Genomic DNA, 20,117 nt, shown 5'->3' on the forward strand with positions numbered 1-20,117 from the left:
CTAACGCCCCACACGTGTGGCCTTGCCCCACAGCGCGCGCGGGCGTGGGGCGCTCTCCCATCGAGAAGGGGAGTGGGTGGGCTTTCTGGAGGTCAGGAGCCCCGTCTCGAGGTCGCATCCGGCAGTCCTGGGGGAGCTGTGGGTTGTGCTGTGTAGAGGGCCCTGAGGTTCAAGGATGAGCATCCGGGGGGCGGGGCCAAGCAGGTAGGAGTCCCGAGGTGGAAAATCTCTCCCTGCAGATTGGCGTGCAAGCCCCGTAGGACCCACAGCAGGAACGTGGGCGAATTCGTGCTTGCGGAGGCTGATACGGTCAACCTCCGGCTGGTGCCAGGACAGCGCCACAGCGTGGGACCACGTTTCTACGGGGGTCCCTTGGCTGGCTCCAGGGGGCAGGCAAGGGGAAAAGACGCAGGGCAGCTTTTACTTTTTAAGATGTTATTTCTGGGGCGCCAGGGTGGCTCAGTCAGTTGAGGGTCTGACTCTTGGTTTTTGGCTCAGGTCAGGATCTCAGCCCTGGGTAGGGCTCTATGTGCAGTATGGAGTCCGCTTGGGATTTTCTCTGTCCCTCTGCCCCTCCTCTGGACCACTCTCTTTGTCTAAAATAAATAAAAATCTTAAAAAAAAAAAGAAAGATTTTATTTCTAAGTAATCTCTGCACCCAAAGTGAGGCTTGAACTCACAACCCAGAGACCTAGAGTCACATGCTGCTGGGGCTGAGCCAGCCAGGCCCCCCTGATTTTTTGTTTTTTTTTTTAAGGATTTTATTTTTTGGAGCAGTTTTGTTTCACAGCAAAATTGAGTGGAAGGTGCAGATAGTGCCTGTATCCCCTGCCACACAGGTGCGCAGCTCTCCCCACTCCCCACGTCCCCACCTTGTGGCACGTGTGTTATAGACGATGAACCTGCACTGACTCCCCATCCTCCCCCAAAGCCCATGGTTTCCACCAGAGTCCCTGCTGGTGGTGTGTGTCCTGTGGGTTTGGACAGATGTGGAATGACCGCAGTCACCCGTGTAGCATCAGAATAACATCACTACCTCTCCTGTCGCCCCAAGCTCCTGGTGACCCTGATCTTTTTACTGTCTCCGTAGTTGTGCCTTTTCCAAAATCTATTTTTTTTTTTTTAACAAGAAGAATGTACTTATAAATTACTTGTGCAATTGCTAACCAAAGAGAAAAAAGCCATTTCAAGTCCTTCTGGCCATGGTGTGGATAACGTTAGAGGGACATGGCAGGATTCGGGGCAAAGGTCGGGAGAAATGTCAGTTTTAGGGGCAGGGCCTGGGGAGGGCGTGCGTACTGGGCGTGAGTCACAGGGAGCCATACCTGCAGCAAGAGAGCAAACACGGGCAGAAGGTGGGGGCGTGAGGGGGGAACAGGAGTCCATCGCGTCTTGATATATGGAGTTTGCGGGGTCTGGAGGGACGAACACCTGTTAATCAGTAGGTCATTCAAATTCTTCATGTCATAAGCGAGGTTTGAACATGAAGTAGTGAGACTCCGGATACACACATGTCCACGTCCATGTAGATTTTATCTGTGCGTGAGCCGTGGACTGACTTCTAAGGTCCACAGCTCGTCCAGCTTTGGGCCTATGGCAGCCTTTCAGACTCGGCGCCTTCGAGAGCCAATGGCCTTATTCTCGCATCTCAGAGGAGGGTCAGTGCGGCGTGAACATTTCTACCCCGTCTTCTGAGCAGGTTTACCATTCCTGTACACACAAATGGAGTCTCCGTGTCTGTTAACACCCCTGGGAGCCACGGCGCCTTCCATATGCCGTTACCAGGAGTGGCCTTTACTTCATGGCTGGTGTTCTCAACATCTTCAGTCCCGACGTTGGTTTCTGAAATGTAAACTCGTGGAGAAGGCAGACTGGAGCTGTTGGGTGGGTGTGCTCGTGGAGTTTGGCTGGGAGCCCAGGGGCTCTACGCTGGAGGCTGGGGACTGTGTCCTCCCCGAGGCCCTGGCCCGGCCCTTGTCCTCATAGGCCTAACTCTTAGCCGCGGTGATGACACAGGATTCTGCAGGGGCGAAATCCACACCTGTTCACTTAGGTCTCCACAGTGGTTGTACCGCTCAGATGGGCTGCTCACAAGTGCAGCTCCCGGGGAGAGCAAATGAGTGTGGTGGACACACGAGACCATGTTGCACGAAGCTGCCTTGAGGGGTGCCTGGGTGGCTCAGTTGGTTAAGCTTCTGCCTTGGGCTCAGGTCATGGTCTCAGGGTCCTGGGATCGAGCCCCGCATTGGGCTCCCTGTTCAGTGGGAAGCCTGCTTCTCCCTCTCCCACTCCCCCTGCTTGTGTTCCCTCTCTCGTTGTGTCTCTCTCTGTCAAATAAATAAATCTTAAAAAAAAAATGTCACTTTAAATCCCCTTTAAGTAATAGCCCCTGGGAAAGTGTGGAAAATGTCCTAGATTATCTTGAGTAGGTATTTATAGTATATTGGTTTAATTTTTCTTTTACTAAAATAGCATTACTTATTTTGAATATAAGGCCATTGACTAAAAATTGTTTTCCCCTGGTAGCTGCTAATGAAATCATGTATTTTTCTTTCATCTCCTCCTCAAATCACCGAAATTGTCCTTTTCCATATAAATTTGAGTAAGGCTAACTGCACATAAACACCCCTCCCCGCTGGTGTCTAGTGAGCGGGCCGTGTTGCCTACAGCCCCCCGCGACTCTAAGGTGCCCCGGGCTCTCTCACGATGACACGCACCGGGCTGACATTGACCCCAGAGGGATGCGCCAGGCCCGTCCTCCACATGAGGAGCCTTCTGTGCGGGCCCGCGGTTCACCCCTGGGCCCAGCGGGTCCAATGTTAGCGCCAGAGTCGTCCCAGCCTGGTCACTGATTCCTGTCCCTGTTCCTTCCGCAGGTATGAACGCCGCTGTCCGTGCCGTGGTGCGCATGGGAATATACGTGGGGGCCAAAGTGTACTTTATCTATGAGGTCAGTGTTGCGTCTCCCTTGCACTTTCTCTGACTCAGGGACCTGTGCCTCGCGCCTTCCCCGGGCTCTGCTGACCCCCGATGGGCTCTGCTGACCCAGATGCGCAGGCTCAGGCCAGGCCAGGGCCCCAGGGGCCGGCAGCCGGGGGGCGGTGGGGGGTTCCCGCAGGGATGCGGGACGGGGGTGGCGCTACCTGGTCTAGGTACAGGCCTGTGAGATCTGTGGCAGGGAGGGCTCGGGGAGGGGAGAGCCCACGGGGCGCAAAATGGTCTCGTGGGATTAATGTATTTATTTGTAGCCCTTCTTCCCTAAAGACGAGATATATTCATTTAATATGGGGGTGAATTTGAATAAGTGTTAAGGTAAGCGGGAGAAAACAGCCACTTTGAGCTTTTCATCATTACTGTAGAACCCAGACCACCTCCCTAACAACCGTTTATGTGTTAACTTCGAAACCAAGCGCCTGAAACAAGACAACAGCCCTGGCCCATTAGCTCCTGGGGTCCTGATCGTGGAGAAGTAAGCCAAGTTCGGAGGGAAAGCGCCAGTGTAGTTTGGACTGTGCTAGTTATTTCAAAAACTATCAGGAAAAAATAATTTATATTTACTTTTTAAATTTATGAAATCTCATAAAGCTGAAAACACAGAAAGAAGAGCATATGTTTTTTAAATGGCTTGGTTCCTGCAAAACCACCATTAGTATTTTGTTTTTTTTTTTTTAAAGATTTTATTTATTTATTTGAGAGAGAGAGAATGAGAGACAGAGAGCACGAGAGGGAAGAGGGCAGAGGGAGAAGCAGACCCCCTGCTGAGCAGGGAGCCCGATGCGGGACTCGATCCTGGGACTCCAGGATCATGACCTGAGCCGAAGGCAGTCGCTTAACCGACTGAGCCACCCAGGCGCCCATTATTTTGTATTCTGATTCTTCCTGGGCGCCTGTCCTGTGTGCAGCAGGACCTAACCCCCCCGCGCCCCCCGCCCTCCAGGAGCTGACTGTCCAGGTCCTTTTCTCCTTCTGGGAAGTGGCTGTTCATAAGTCTGTGCTCACTGGGCCACATAATGGTTTGTGTATTGTTTGCTGGAAAAAGGTTTTGTTTTTTTTTTTGCCGTGGGCTTTGGTGTGCTTTTCTGAGCTGTGGTTCTGTGAGTTTGGGGTTTGCATTTATCTGATTTGGATGATGTTACAGGATGGGCCCAACCAAAGCTCTCCCAGACTATTGTTTGGTCCTGTTCTGTTTGCAGCTCTTTGGGGTCACGTTGTGCCCTTAAGCGTCGGCCCTGGGCTGAGGCGCTGGCCACCAGCTGCCCCCTCACCAGCGCGGACAGAGTGCCAGGCTCCCCAGGCTCCCTCCCCCATCCCCTCCATTCGACGTCTAGTGTCCTGCAGGTGTCCACATGTGTGTGCGTTCCTGCTACTTCTGGAGACTGCATGCACACAGACCTCTCTGCCTTTTTATCTTACTTTATCTTATTTTATTCCATTTTGGGGAGGGGTTGCCTTCTGCCTGAGGGCTGAGAGAGACCACCACCCCCTGGCCTGACCACAGTTCCTCTGTGAACCTGGTTTTAAAAATCTTCTAGGGGTTGGGGCACCCTCAGATCAGGTTCTTCTGTTGTAATTAACGGCGTGTTTTCAGATCTGCCGATCTGGACCCCCCTGGCTTACAACGTGCCCTGCAGCGGGTGTCACCCTGGTCGGGGGCGCTGCAATGGTGTGTGGGCTGAGCTTCCGTCCCCGGCCCCCCCTGGGTCTTTGAGGTGACAGCGGGTGTGGGAGGGAAGGGAAGGAAGTCATATCCGGTATTTTATAGTGAAAGAAACTGACGCGTGTTTCTTTAAAAAAGTTTGCTTTTTCCGTGTCTTCTGTCACCGGCAGGGGGGAGAAAGCTCCCATGCCCCATCAAACCAGTAACAGGGCTGGGATCTACCCCCCAGGGGCGTGGGTGTCTGGAGACATTTTTTGACTGTCCCGTTATCGGGTGGGAGTGGTGCTCCCGGCATCTCACGCACAGAGAGCAGGGATGCTGCTCAGCAGCCTGATGCCCAGAACAGCTCGCACAGCAAGGAATTCGTGATCTGGCCCCCAGGGCCCACAGTGCCGAGGTCTGGAAGCCCCGCATTGAACCAAGGGCTGGATGTGTCCTTGCTGTGAGAGCAGGGTGGGCCTGTGCGCATGCTGAATTTTTGAGTGTGGAAACTGACATAGGAACTGTCGACGTTAATCCTTCAGACTTAAGTCTTATGTTTCTGTTGGTTTTATTGGCTCTGTATTCTGGCAGTTTTAGATAGGATATTTAGTGGGACCTCTGTTGCCAGACTGCACACATTTCCAGTTAAGGAATTGAGCAGGAACATAGCAGCTTTGCCCACACATAAGGACATTGGGGCTTCCTTAGGAGAAGAGCATCTTGGATTTTCTTCAGAGGAATCCTGACCTAGGAAACCAGATGCCTCCATCCCATTGTCCGCTGGGAGAGGTGGCCTGCTCTCCACGGCCTGCTTTCCTCCTGGCCACTTTTTTTTTTTTTTAAAGATTTTATTTATTTATTTGACAGCGCTAGCGTACAAGCAGGGGGAGCGGCAGAGGGAGAGGGAGAAGCAGGCTTCCCTCTGAGCAGGGAGCCTGACGCGGGGCTCGATCCCAGGACCCTGGGATTATGACCCAAACCGACTGAACCACCCAGGCGCCCCCCTCCTGCCCACTTTAGGGGCTGTGTTCTGCCCACTTTAGAGGCCGTGTTCTTCACGCCCTCTCTGAAAGGTGGGGTGGGCTTGGCATCTTGCCCCTTCCCGCCCACAGATGGGCAGCGAGGAGTCCTGACTCTGAATGGATCCCATGTCTTTCAGGGAAATGCAGGGGTTCGTGCAGTTTCTCCATCAGGAAGAGCCAGAGAGAATCCAGGCTTAGGGTAGTGAGTGTCAGGATGACTATTTTCGTAATAACTGGTTTACCGGTAATTGGGCCTTGGGTGGAAGATAGAGGGTGCATGGGGAGAAGAGCAGAGCCTCCAGGAACCAGGAACAGTCCGCCCGTGAGTCCTGGAGACGGGAAGCAGACGGGAGCAGCCTGGAGCTGCACTCACGTGAACTGAAGTCATCGGTCTGGAGAGTGGACCGTGCTTCTCGCGACACCCCTCCCCCTCCCCCCAGAAAAGAGAAATTGTAGGGAACCAGGGCTGTTCTTTACAGCTGCATGGGAGATGGTCTTGGACTCACTGGAGACCAAGCCCTCGGCCGGCCTCAGACCCTCGGGCTTTGCCCTGGGAGACAGTTTGGAGTGCACCAGTTTGGGGTAACATCAGCTCTTCGGGACAGACGTCGACGACCCTGTCTCTGAAATCCAAGCCTCTCTAAAATCTGCCAGTTTTACCTGACTCATCCGTACCCTCCTAGAGTGACTGCCCCTAAGACGGGGCCACGGGGCACCGGCCAGGACCACCCCATGCCCCACAGTCGTGCCAGGTTTGTCCTCTGGGGGGGCAAACACACCCCTGTCGGGGACGCCCGTCCGAGACCGATTTGGACTCAAATTGAGAAGATGTTTGGTTTTGTTTTTTAAAACCTCATTCAGCAACCTGTCCCACACGTGTGTTCATTTGTGGTCCAGTTTCTAAGCTTGCCTAGAGCTTTCAAGGTTGCCGGCACACCTAAACAGTTAAACAGGTTAGTGTTATGTAAACAAAGGGTTTGGGGTTTTTTCCTTAGCAGAAAGTTTGTGGGAAGTGGATTGATTAGAGAACACTGACGTTTCTGCCGAGGGCCTGGCACTGGCTTCGTGCTGTCTGGCTGGCAGCTGGGGAGGGCTATAAATCTGGGCCAGGTCTACGTGTGGTGCATGACGAGCCCAAGGGCGCCATCTGGGAAGGCTGGGGCGGGTGGTGGATTAACCCATTCTTTCCACCTATGGAGCCAGTTGATTTTTTTTTTTTTTTCCCCTTCTAGGCTAGGGTTTTTCCTTAGAGACCTACAGATGTCTTTAGCAACTTGGGGATGGTGATGGCAAGGACATCACGTGGCTTTTCAAGACTATGCTCAGTAGACCACCCTGGCTTCAGGTGGACCAGGGGGAGGAGATATGTTCTCTGTTCCTGTGATCTTGGTCGGAGAGACAGGCTAGTCCTATTTCATGCAATCTGTGGGCTCAAAATCCTATTAGCTGAAGGTTTTCCTGCAGATTGACAAAAATTACAGCTCTTTAAATAGGACTCACTTAAAAAGTGTTTCCTCTTTATAATAACACTTCCCCATTGGGCATGCTCATGCCAACCTGTAAATCTCCACAGGGCCCATATCCCCGTTTTCTGAGGCTCGAAGAAAGGCTGGAGTGGTGCCCATCACATTTAGCAGCTGATTGGGTTAAAAACAAGCATCTCCGTGTGTGCTGGTCAGGACTTCCTACTGAGAGGGCCTCAGAGCAGCTCAGAGCGCTGTTCTGGCCTCACCAGCTTCTGGCTGCAGGTGCAGGGTCTGGCCTTGCCCCAGAGGCCGGGGAAGGCTTTCTCTTTGGACCCCGGCCTCCCACAGAGCTCAGCGGGCTGGGGCCCTGGGCATCAGGGCTGACTTAATACTCGGATAAACAAGCTTTAATAATGTGTCTGCTAATAGGTTAATATCATTTTCCCCTTCCGAACAGAAACCCTCTGTTTGCCACAGGGCCCGTGACTTCTCGGATCTGATGAGCTGCCTGCTTTCACAATTTTGAAAGTCAGAAATGGCATGCTTGTGGCAGAAACACAGACAACCCAAACCCCACATTTCCCAACGGAGGCCGGGCAGGCCTTTTCAGATGCGGTGGTTCCCCTCCTGGCCTGACCTCCCGTCGGGGCCGGGCTCTGGGCTTCCCCGAGTGTCATGTGAGGCAGACACTGTCTGAGCGGCTGGACGCCACCCAACGGCAGGAGAGGGGCCCGGATGCCGGGGTGACCTCTGGGGGCGTGTCTGGTTTGTGATCCCTGCCCTGACCCATCCCATCCCTGCCTCCCCCTGCCCCCAAGTGCCGGGAAGGCCGGGCACGGTGACCAGAACCACACTGTTGCCTCTGCCAGAGGTTTTACACGTAACTCTGCACCTTCACTTCCTTAAAGTCAGAGCTGCTTCACCACAAAACGTCTATCTGAAAATAGTACCAGGATGCCTGCATGTGCAGTGAAATTATCAGTCTGCAGGTGACCAGGAGGTGAGACCGCCAAGCTGGAGCAGGTCCGGCCCTTTGGCTGGTGCACGGCTAGATAATGGAACCCAGCCCTGCTCGCCCTGAGCACCGGCTCTGACTGCCCACCTGCTCTGTGACCGGTCCTCCTGCTGCCCCCATGGTGCACTGGGCTTTTCACAGGCTTGTACTAGTTACCGTTGCCATGTTTTAATCACAAAAGGACGGTCTCCTTCACCGCTTTCGCCCCTCCTGTGTGTTATCACCATGCGGCTGGGTGAGGGGCTGTCTGAGAGGTAGCAGGCTCTCTGACCTGGAGGAGGCGCACCTGCTGCGTCCTGCTTTGGGTTTTATAACTTACCTGGAACTGGGGATTAGCAGCTTTGGTGTCAAGAAATCTGATAATGCCGGACGGCTAAATCAATCCCACTGGTCTCTGTTGTCAGGTTTCCACAAGCACGTAGTGCTTGACCTTGCACGTTCTGACCTATTTTAGAAGGTCAGAGTTTGACCACCTCTTGCCGGAGACACGTGCAAAGGTGACTCTGAAGTCATGGGCTCCTTGAGCAGGAGTGGCTGTCGGGCCCTCCAGGCCAGGGCATCTGCGCCCCAAAGGGTCCTGGCGGGGGCCGAGCGGGGGCTGGGTGTGGGGGCGGGAAGGACTGCGGTGAACTTCCTGTAGCAGAAGAGAGTCATGATTCCTGAACTTTGAAAACCGCTGCCCACCCAGAGGACCTCTGGCCACCTCTTTCATGCTCACCTAGTCTTGCACGATGGCATTTACCAACTCTAACACTTGAGCAGTTCAGAGCTGACCTGTCTATGTGCTTGCCCTCAAGTTCTGTAAGCGAAATGCTTTAACTTACTAAGAAATAAGCCAGGAAGTCAAAAATATGTATTTACTCAAGGCAGCAAAGCACGGGGAGAAGTCTCTGGTGTTGGTCACCGTGATATCTAGAAAATACTTTTGAAGGACGCTATCTTTGGTAGATTGTTTCCGCTGGTAGTTGGAGTGTTTGCCACTCAGTGAGCTCTTGACCCAGTAATTCAGGAAATCAGATGCAGAAAAAACCATTATCAAGTTGAGAAGACAGGTGCACTCATCAAACATACGTGTTCAAGGGGAAAAGCCCACTAGGCCATATAGCGCAGGACTATGATTTCTCTCTGGGTCTTTAATTTAAAAACCATATGTAGTATGAGATCTCTTATAAGAGAAAGCCACCCGCAGTGGACTAGCTCTGACTCTCCTCAGAACGGATTTAACAGGTGCCCAAAAACGCAGGTCACAGTGACCTCTAGATGCAGCAGTCTCTAGAGGAACAAACTGGGGACTACGCTGACTTTGCCTGTTGCTCAGAACCGTTTCAAACAAGAAGTCAAGCTGATTTCAGAGTCTGTGGCGTGTTCCCAGATGTCACTGAACAGACGGCACACTTGACCGTCTCCTGGGCTCATCGTGGGAATGAGGATCAACAAGGCAGGCAGTGTTACTCAGGGTTAAAAACTAAGTGTGGCTTTGAAGGGTTTTCTGTGGTTTTTATTCCTGTGCGAGTCATCGAACTGACTCTGAAGGCAAATTCCAAGAAGTTCAGAAAATATTTTGGGCTCTGGCTGGATAAAGTACTCAAGCCTCCAAAGAGACTTCCACAGAAAACAGCACATCCGAATTTATAAATTACAGTATATTTTTGTAAAATCAGTCTTCTTAATTTAGTAACCACTTCCTTGTAAGCGAAAGACCGCTGAAAATTGCAGTTGGGAGATCTTTTCGAGGGTTGCACGAGCTCCATGAGTCTGCAGATGGAGGGTGAGTCACTTCCTGCCACGCCCAGGCGTGCGGTCAGGAGCACACTGTGGATGCACTAATCACAAAAATCCCTTTATCGCTCGCTGTCCCAGGGTCTCTATGCCGCCCGACATAAAGGATCTTTGGAGAACGTTCTACGTTTCAAAATACGTGTTAGGATTTACAGAACAATTTTCCACGTTCCTGCTCCAGCAGTTTATCCATGTTTTTATTAAGTCACTGTTTAGATGCTGAGCAAGAACCCTGAAGGCGAAGAGGGTTTTTGTGTTCCCAGCACGGCCCCTGTGGAGCAGCAGAAGCTGGGCACAGTGCTTGTCCAGGGGGCACGAGCTGTGGGAATCCTCCACGGGCCAGGGCTGACAGCCACATGCAGCAGAGACACCCCTGACAAGCTGGGGATGCTCCCCGGCCTCTGTGTCCTCGTCAGCCCTGCAGCGTCTGGGGCGGCCCCATCCCCTGGGTCCCCGAGGTGGAGTGTGCAGAAATCACTCCCGCAGCTGTGGGCGTCGAGAGGGTGTTCACGTCCTATTTTTGCCAAAGCCTGTGGGTAGCACACTTCTCCACCCTGCCCCGCCCGGGACGGCCTCGCATACACCTGTCCTCCTGGCCTCAGGAGTAATGGTTTCTCTCGTCCTCAGCGCCGTGTGCACAGGCTTGGGAGGTAAGACCTCATGCCTCTGCGTAGGGGCCGTGTCCATGTCCGCGAGGTGGCCGAGGCTCTGGAAGCTGGAGTCAGCCTGCAGGCCCGCTCCCAAGTGGTGTCCCCGCCGACCAGGCCTCTTGGAAGTGAGCTCAGTCTGCACCGCTGTGGATGTGGACTTGTTGAGTGCTGTATCTGCAGCAGGCCGTGCTGTGGCATGCATGCAGAGTGATGGGGGCCATTCTTTACAGGAGCCTGGGAGTTTGCCACACTCGGTGAACTGGATCCTCCCTCTGTCTGTCCTCTCTCTGTCTGCCTGCCATCTAGCTATCACCTGGCTCTCTACCTGTTTTTAATATTCTGCTGAAGATCCCTGGGACGCCCTTAGAAGCAAGGAGGGCTTGCTTTTGCAGCCTCTGTGCTTGGGGAGCTCACACACGGGGCCCCGTGTAGATACCGCCTCTCTTAAGGGCTCCCTTTCCAGGAACCGGGCCTGGATCAAATCACACTCCAGCTTTTCACTCTCACCCTCCACAGTGACAAGCACAGCGGCTCAGTACTTTATATGGAATGGGCTAAAAATGCACAACACGCACCCTTTAAGGTTCACGGGGGTGCGTTTAGAAGGTGCGCGTCACTGCCCTGTGAAGACTGTGGGCCTGTGCTGGGGGCTCTGGAGCGTCAGAGCCCCAGAGTCACGTGCTCCGTGCAGGGGGCGCAGGGAGGCTGGCCAGCTCCAACCTGCACCTGCTCTCCGCTTCTCTGCTTCGTTCTAGGCCACCGGTCCCTTTGCTGGTTGTCACACGTAACACCTCTGTGACTGTGACATGCACAGGTTTATGTGTATTTATGTATATGTAACTATGTAGTAGAAAATATTACATAACTATAACGTATTAGATGTTATATGCAATGTATACTCTGTATAATATATAAAATATATATTTGTTGTATTTGTAATAGTATATAGTATATCAATATATTAGAAATATGAAACTAGGATTATATATTGTATATAATATATTACATGTCATATACAATGTGTAACTATATAACAAATATGTACAAATATAGACAGGGACACAGGTGTGTGTGTTTGTAGCCTAGTATTATGTGTGTGACAAATAGGAAAGAGGAGGGTGGCATGGAATGAAAGAGAAGAAAGAGAAGTTGAGAGCAGGTTCACTCTGTAGAATTTATAAAAGTATGTGTAGGGGCGCCTGGGTGGCTCAGTCGTTAAGCATCTGCCTTTGGCTCAGGTCATGATCCCAGAGTCCTGGGATCGAGTCCCACATCGGGCTCCCTGCTTGGCGGGAAGCCTGCTTCTCCCCCTCCGACTCCCCCTGCTTGTGTTCCTGCTCTCGCTATCTCTCTCTCTGTCAAATAAAAAAATCTTTAAAAAAAAAAAAAGTATGTGTAGATGTATTCTCTCTATAAAATATAGAAATAATTCTGTAATACCGTGTTTCTTGATATAAAGATAATGTAGTAATGCGTTCTCTGTATTGTATACAATAGGGTAATATGTGTTACATATTATTAAGATGTAACGTATTGACCCAGTGAGTCACGTAACATAGTAGCGCATTTTTGGCGGGAAGGGCACACTTGTAAGCCCAGGTGCATGCATCGACGGCCGTAAAGACACCTGTGCAGTTGATTAACTTCCACACACGGGTCTCTACTCCGTGGCCCATTTCCTTTTGAACGATCTTTTTTTTTCCCTTCCTCTTGACCTTCACTAGATTAGGAGATCTGAATCCCCTGTAGCGATCTGTTAGGATAAACTTTCTAAATGGTTAGTGCCTATCCCCTTTGTAAGGTTAAATGTCCTGGAGAGAGTCACGCAGGTAGAGATGCTCGTGGATGTTTCTCGTGGATGTTTCCGGATTCCTTGGTCTTGTATAGTCTGGGGGGGAAGCAAGATGCACCTGGAGTCGGAAGGTCGTGGTCCTTGGGTCTCCGGGCGAAAGTGCGTGCTCACATTCCGCACACTCACCGGCCCTTGGGGTAGTCAGCTGCCGCTAACTGGAAGGTAGGGCCGACTGATGGCTGTGGTTCTTTTCCGAAATCTGGTGTGTCTATCCAGAGCAGCATGGATCGCCCTGGCCAACTGAGGCCCCGACAGGAATGCCGTGTGATTGACACCACGGTTTGCATGCGAGTTTGGTAGATTACAAACCATTTTGGGGTAAGTTTCTCCCGTTTCAGGCTCTTAGGCACTGTTAGGTGATAAACTAGCTTACTCCCCATCGTACTGCGGACGGGTCTGGCAAGAAGTTCCCCTTCACTGGAGATTCCATCAGGAGGCTTTTCTGCACACTGAAGGCTAAGAGCGAGCGCTCGTCTTGCACTGCTCCTAACCACCAGGCTCTTCGGGGCTCAGGGTCCTCATCCTTTGCATTTTACAGAATTCACAGATCCATCTAATATCTAATGTCTCACTAGGGTTTAACCCCGTTTTACAAGGATTTCCGTTCTCTTCCCCCAGGGTTACCAAGGCATGGTTGATGGCGGCAGAAACATTGTTGAAGCCAGTTGGGAGAGCGTCTCGAGCATTCTCCAAGTGGTACGTGCTGACTTCTAATACTCTGTTTCTCTAAAGTAAGTCCCGCTTTTAAAACGTTGGAAACCTTTTATGTGTAGGCTCCGGTAATACTTAACACGGATTAATGTGCTGCCTGGCGTTATTCTCACCTACTTACACGGTAAAAAACCAAAAACGCCACCTTAATTTGTCATTTCATTAACATTTTTAAAAAGCTTTTACATCGTGGAAACAGAGGATTATTCTTGCAGTAAAAAGTTACGTGTGACCGCTAGTGTTCCCTATGGTCCTTGTGGCGGATTTCGGGTTTGTTTTTGTTTTTTTTAAGACCAGATTAACATTGAGGCCGCCTCGGTTTGTTGGTGCTGTGTTCCCAGCAAATACCCCCGCCTGTTGGATTTTTGAGAGTCACTTGGTGTCAGTGTAACAAAGCCTGGGAATGGTCCCTCCCAGGGCGGCAGGATTTAGTGGGAACCCAGCCTCCCGGTTCTGGCCTGAACCAGTTGGGGCTCATCGTTCTGGTGTGCACAGGAATGAGGCGAGTATGGCTTCAGGCGAAACATTGGCTTACTTTGAATTTAAAAGAAACCTGCCTGATTGTTTCACGCCTATAAATTCCCCAAACATAGTAACCAAGGGAAGCCTCCTAATCCTCGGAGAGGCGGATTACATGGAAAGAATGGACTTGACGAAAAGTTCTTCACTCGTGGTTTGACCTGTTGAAACGCATGTATTAATCTGTAACTCATATTGAGTATTTTTAAAATAGAAACCAAATTGGTACCATCCCACCGAAGGTGCCTAGTGTGACGGAAGGATGAATCAAATAAACGTGGCACGCAGATATAAGTGGACTGTATGCAGCCCGAAGAAAGGAAGGGACTCCTGCAGGCTGGGACGGCGTGGGCGGACCTCCAGGGCATTATGCTGAGTGAAATAAGTCAGACACAGAGAGACAAATACCTTGTGATCTCACTTACATGTGGGATCTAAAAAAGCTGAACTCCCGGAAACAGCAAAACAGTGGTTGCCAGGGGCTGGGGGAGGGGAAATGGGGACGCGCCGGTCACAGGGCACAAACTTCCAGGCTGAAGACCAGTGAGCTCTAGATCGAACCTACAAGCATGGCGACTGTGGTTAATAACACTGTATTGTACCTTTGAAAGTTGTTAAGAGAATAAGTCTTAGTTCTCAACACACATACACACACGTGCAGGTGACTGAGGTGATGGACGGGTTAGTGAACTTGAGTACGGTGATCATTTCACATAAATCCTATGTTTCATACCAGTGCTGCATAATAATTACAGTTTTGAAACTTTCTTAAATAGTAGACCTGGAAAGTTCTTACGACCAAAAAAGCTAATGATGTCAACTGATAAGTAGATCTACGAACCTTCTTGCAGTGATCATGTCGCAGTGAGTGCATAGATCACATCAGTGCCTCACGCACCCACGCTCACGCGACGTGCTAGGTCCGTCAGCCCGGTGGGGAGACGGTAGTGGGTGTACATGTGATTGCCCAGGGAGACAGGACGTGCAGGCGCCCCTGAGTGTGTGGGGGCAGGGAGGGGTGCCTCCTTTGCATTCCTCAGCTGTAGCTTCGCTCCTGGGGCCCCAAGCATGGGATCCCCTCAGTGTGGATGGGCTGCTGACGCAGCTCCCAGTTGTTAGAAATCACATGATCCTCCGATCGCTCTTGGTCGAAGCAAAGTCCAGAGAGCCAGCTTATCTTCGCTGTGTGCCCTGCACCTTCGGCCCCGGCCCCCCTCTGCTGTGCCCACAATGCAGACTCACCGCACTCGCTGTCATCAGCGCAGGCTCCCTCTGCAGGGGGAGCGCCTCGCCTTAAGAAGTGAGCGTGTACCTGAAGGACGGCCCACAAATGCAGGCTTGATAAGCGCATCCGATAAGCGCACCCTGCTTTTTTCCAAGTGCAACTAGGAATCGTTTGTTTTTGAAAAACCAAATGTGGAAAATCACGACTTCTCACTCTTGGAAGTTTGGATGATCCAACTTGAGTTTTCTTGAGATTTAGCTTTCAAAAAGGGTGCAGCAGGGAGATGTGCAAAAAGGAAAAAAATCCCTTTGGCTCACCGGTCTCTGTCTTGCCCGTACATATGGTGAACTCTGATGGTACCAGGGGCTGCTGGACGTGCCGCTTCTCTGGCCAGCGCTGCATCCATCTGAGGCTCGGGGGTGTGGGGTCAGTCGCCCCACGCTCTACCACTGCACCACAGGCCTCCTGCATGGCTGGGTCATCCTGCAGACTCTTCTCCTCTGCGTCTTTACCTGACGGCTGTCCCGGTCTCCTGACCCTCGCTGGCTACCCCTGGGCATGATGCCCATGCCTTTGTCCATCGTACCCACACTTGAGCGACTTAAAAGATTAAATGAGGGGAACCTAATTCTGCAAGTCCTGCACGTATACAGTGGTACTCACATGCGCTGAGCTCCCCCACTTCCTCTCCTGCAGGAAGAAAATAAACACGTGTGGTTTTGTTTGTTTTCCAGGGAGGGACCATTATTGGCAGTGCTCGTTGCAAAGCCTTCCGCACTCGGGAAGGTCGCCTGAGAGCTGCTCATAACTTGGTTCAGCGGGGCATCACCAACCTGTGTGTGATCGGCGGGGACGGAAGTCTCACGGGGGCCAATATCTTCCGGAAAGAGTGGAGCGGGCTGTTGGAAGAGCTGGCCCAAAATGGTACATCCCTGCCTCTGTGTGCTGCTCGTGTGGGTTTTCTGTTCCCTCCGTTCGTTTTCCGTTCCCTTCAGAGAGCTCTGACCTCACACGTCCGCCCATCTGACTGTGGAGAGGCATGAGGGGGGACGGTGCAGGTCTTCCGCTCCACCACCCAGACACTTGACCCTGTGCCTCCGAGAACGATGAGTTCTGTGTTCCTGGTCCTGCCCCGTGCCAGGCACTGCCCACCCCTGGCACAGGTTCGGGGAGCGCTCCGGACGGCCATCTGAGCTAGTAGGTCTCCTGTGTGTCCCCACTCGGCAGAGGAGACCCAGGGGCGGAGGAGAGGGCGCACTGGGCTGCCCTTCACCGCCCCTGCCCGCTCCACCGGGGGCTCCTGAATGTCCGCTTGTTGCAAGACTTGAGCTGAGATGTAGCAAACGCTCTGCTGGCCGATCTGGTCGCGTCCCTTCTCAGGCCGTGGGGGCAGGATTCTCGAGAACCCCCTGTGTTCCGTGACCTCTGTCTTGGAAGGGTGGTGATCCGTAATTCCGGTTCAGCATAAAACATGACAGTGGGAGCAAACTGCCTGAAGGAACAGCACCTTCATGAAGCCGTTGCCCCAAGCCTCTGAGGTCCGTTCAGGGACTGGAGGTGGGCCGTCGGCCGCCCATGGCTCGAGTCGAAGGGCACCTGTTGTATACGGGCCTGCCGCAGGCTCCGCGGTGGCCCAGAGGGGTCGCTGCCGGGTCCCCGCCTGTGCCCCGCTGACGAGCACATCTGCCGACCGTGCAGTGTTTGCTGAGAGCCGGGAGGTAGATCCCCGCCGACAGCCAGCCCCACGCGTGTGAGAAACCGGCGTCCCTAAGTACCGAATTCTGTGACGGGGCCGCGTCCTCACTTGGAGGCACGCGTGCCCGAGGCCGTGGCCAGAGAGAAGTTGGGTTCGACCCGCCGGACGCCGGGCACAGGCCCCGCGTGCCCGTCCGCCCCTCACTGCCCCGCCCCCGTCCGGCCGTCACGCCCTACGTGTGCAGAATGAGGTGGTTCAGAAGCCAAAACCGCACGCAGGAAGCCAGTGTAGAACCCCGGCTTTCTCGACCCGGACGCCCTGTTTCTCAGCAGCCTGGCGCCCGTGGCGTCGGCGCGGCTCCCGGTCACGGCCGGTGCTGGTTTCCCATGCAGGCGAGATCGACAAGGAGCAGGTGCAGAAGCACGCGTACCTCAACGTCGTGGGCATGGTGGGTTCCATCGACAACGACTTCTGTGGGACCGACATGACCATCGGCACCGACTCCGCCTTGCACAGGATAATCGAGGTTATCGACGCCATCATGACCACCGCCCAGAGGTGACAGATGCGTGGGAGCCCGGGGAGGGCCGTTGGGTTAGATGTGCTGCGGTGTAGACGTCCGTGCCCGCCCTTCCCGGCTCCCCAGACCGGTGTTTTGATACAGTCTTGTTACTGAATGTTAGAAACCAGAGCAAGAAAATGGTTTCCCATTGACTTTTTATTTTCAACTGTAAAAGGTTACTCCTATCCCCGATTTTAGAAGAAAAAAGTGTTTGCTGGAGGGAAGACAAAATAATCCTAGCAGGAAGTCCTGTGCAAGGTCTGCGAGCGGCAGGACTGGATGTGGCCCCTTGTCCTCTGGCACAGTTGGCGCCTGAGGGCCCCGGGGGCGTTGGGGGAGCCCAGCGGTCGTTCCTAGCACCTGGAGTGGTCCCCGCCCTGCAAGCACATAGCCCAGGCTGGCTCCCTATCCGGCGTGAGCTGTGTGTGCTGAGCGACGCGGCCGGTCCTGCTCCTCGGGAGGAGCCTAGAGGTGTCCTGGGAGTGCGCGTGTGTGCGGGAGAGCGAGCGCTCGCTGTAAAGTGTGTAGCTCCAAAGCGCCTTTGCGCGCAAGAGCTCGAAATGCTAGCACAGTGGCATCTGCTTTTGTAGAAAATGGGCCCTTTTTGGAAGCTTAGGTGCCGGCCATCACCATGAAGCAGGCTTTCCACCCTGCTTGTCAGTCAAAGTACTTCCCTGTTTGCTCTTCATGCGGTTCCCAGTGGTGGTAAGTGGATGTTTCCTTTGTCTCTTTTCCAGCCACCAGAGGACCTTTGTTCTCGAGGTTATGGGGAGACACTGCGGGTACGTATGTGTAGATGCAATTTGCATGGTGAGCACCCTCAGCTTGGCCCCCTCGAGAGCCCTGTGCCCCACAGGACAGACGCCCCCAGGCGGGAGCCCACTGTTGCCAATGCACGCTCATGTCCCGACTGCCCGGGGCCACCTCCGAGCTGTGGCTGCCCGGCAGCAGCCTTCCAAAATCGGTGCCGTTTCCGAATAGGTACCTCGCCCTGGTGAGCGCCCTGGCCTGTGGAGCGGACTGGGTGTTCCTTCCGGAATCCCCACCAGAAGAAGGCTGGCAGGAGAATATGTGCATCAAGCTGTCCGAGGTAACGTGCGTCCTGTGTCCCTCGACTGCCGGTGCCTCTGACCGCCGTGTGTAGCAGCCTGTGGGGGTCCCAGTCTGGATGGAAACTCTGTGGTTCTCAAGTGAGTCCAGGCTTGTCACGTAGGGTCTGCATTCACTGGCTCTTCACGTGCCCGGCTGCCCCCAGTGTCACAAAGGGGTGCAGTAGAGAAACCCCAAAAGCTTTGTGTTCCACGCAAAGCAGCAGCTGAAGGTTGAAGTAGTCTTAAGTAGAGATGATGGCTGTTAAGAGAAATTGGAGTCGGGGAGGAAATCCTGTTCCGTCTCCACTCACCAGTGTGAGCAGACACGTGTTTTGACCGCAAGCCCCCCCTGGGCTGAGCCGTCCCCACCTCGCTGGGCGTGCGTCAGGTATGGTGGTGGATGGGGTACTCTGGACCAGGCCTTTCCTTCTGTTTGTGATCTGGGGCTGCCTGTGTTCCCCACTCAGCATTATTAGTGGAGGACGCGTTGCCCTCTGGGAAGGCTTCTCAGGAGGACATACGAGCTTAGCTCCTGGGACAGAAATCCCAGCGTGGGGTGCATTTCCCAGCCACGTCATCACCGTCCTGCAGGTGCATAATGTAAGCATGTGGCACGGCTAGTTACGGCTGCATTCAGCAAGCACACACACTCTGCAGGTAGCCAGGTCACGTGTGCATTGCCACCACCTTCAGGTGACAGGTTCCAAGAAAGGAACTTGAGCAACGTACCCAAGCTTTGCTGACCCAAACATGATGTAAGGAACTGCTGGTGAACGCCATAGCTTTGCTGGGAAGAATCGTGCCCATGGGAAGGTGGGGCTCAGCTGCGGGAGACCGGTGAACGCAGGAATGCCCCAAGTCCCAGTATTAACCGTGGACGTAATAAATCCACTCATTGTTTCTCGGTTCCGACCTGGGGACGTGGGCCAGCTGGTGTGGGGTGATTCGTGGCTGGCTGCGTGACATTAGGGGTGGCACTGGCCTTAGACGGGGCGTGTGTGGCTCTGAGAACATGCATTTAATCACCAATCCTGCGGGGGCCGTGCCAGTTCCCGCCAGCCATCCTTCCTCCCCGCTGACAGCCCCAGGCCTGGTCCAGGGCAATGCGGTCACAGGCCAAGTTCTGGCGGCAGCCCTTGGGGACGGGGAAACATGCCCTTGATCCGAGGCCGTGCATAGCGGTCGCAAGGTCAGGGTAAGGTGGTAGGGCTGAGGCCCTATTTGGTTTTTAGGTGCTGAGTTTTGGATTTGGCCATTGTTTCCGTATCTGTGTGGTCTTGTCTGCAAACCTCCCTGGGTTTTAGACTTCATGAACAAGCTAGGACAAGAACAAGAAAGAGTTGGGGTCCCCGCATTAAGTGCTGGCGGATGTAAGGCGGATGGCTTGGACTCCCTTGTGCAGAAACACTTGATCTCGTCGTATCTGTAATTAATTTTTTTTTTTTAGATTTTATTTATTTATTTTAGAGACAGAGCACAAGAGGGGGGGAGCGGGAGAGGGAGAAGCAGACCCCCCGCTGAGCAGGGAGCCCGATGCGGGACTCGATCCTGGGACTCCAGGATCATGACCTGAGCCGAAGGCAGTTGCTTAACCAACTAAGCCACCCAGGCGCCCCTCTGTAATTAATTTTTATTGGTTGTGGATGTAGCGCTGTAAGAATTTTTCCAAATATCTTGTCAGGTAAGTTGGCCTAGGAAGCAAGCCTCAGAGCATGCCCCAAATCCCAGGCATTTTGGTCTAAACAGAAAGGCCTCTCCGAGGCATCACAGGTCCTAGGGTTGGGCCTCGGCTCTGCCACCCACAGGGTGACCTTGGACAGATGACCTGCATTCCCAGGTCCTGAGTTCCTCAGGCCCATGGTGCTGTCGTGAGGACTCAGGGAAGGAATG

General features: G+C 53.3%; 1 protein-coding gene across 1 annotated transcript in view; it reads left to right on the plus strand.

The window, feature by feature from the left end:
• The window catches only part of PFKP (phosphofructokinase, platelet), a 47,608-nt gene that overhangs the window by 8,708 nt on the left and 18,783 nt on the right, over window positions 1-20,117 (plus strand). The window contains exons 2-7 of the mRNA XM_081818896.1: window positions 2,877-2,950; window positions 13,042-13,119; window positions 15,613-15,802; window positions 16,967-17,132; window positions 17,874-17,918; window positions 18,118-18,279. Of these exons, the coding sequence (XP_081675022.1) occupies window positions 2,877-2,950; window positions 13,042-13,119; window positions 15,613-15,802; window positions 16,967-17,132; window positions 17,874-17,918; window positions 18,118-18,279 (715 nt within the window). The remainder of the gene's footprint in view (window positions 1-2,876; window positions 2,951-13,041; window positions 13,120-15,612; window positions 15,803-16,966; window positions 17,133-17,873; window positions 17,919-18,117; window positions 18,280-20,117) is intronic.

This window comes from Leptonychotes weddellii, chromosome 5, assembly GCF_054177405.1.
Source record: "Leptonychotes weddellii isolate Sample4059 chromosome 5, ASM5417740v2, whole genome shotgun sequence".
Taxonomy (NCBI): Eukaryota; Metazoa; Chordata; class Mammalia; order Carnivora; family Phocidae; genus Leptonychotes; species Leptonychotes weddellii.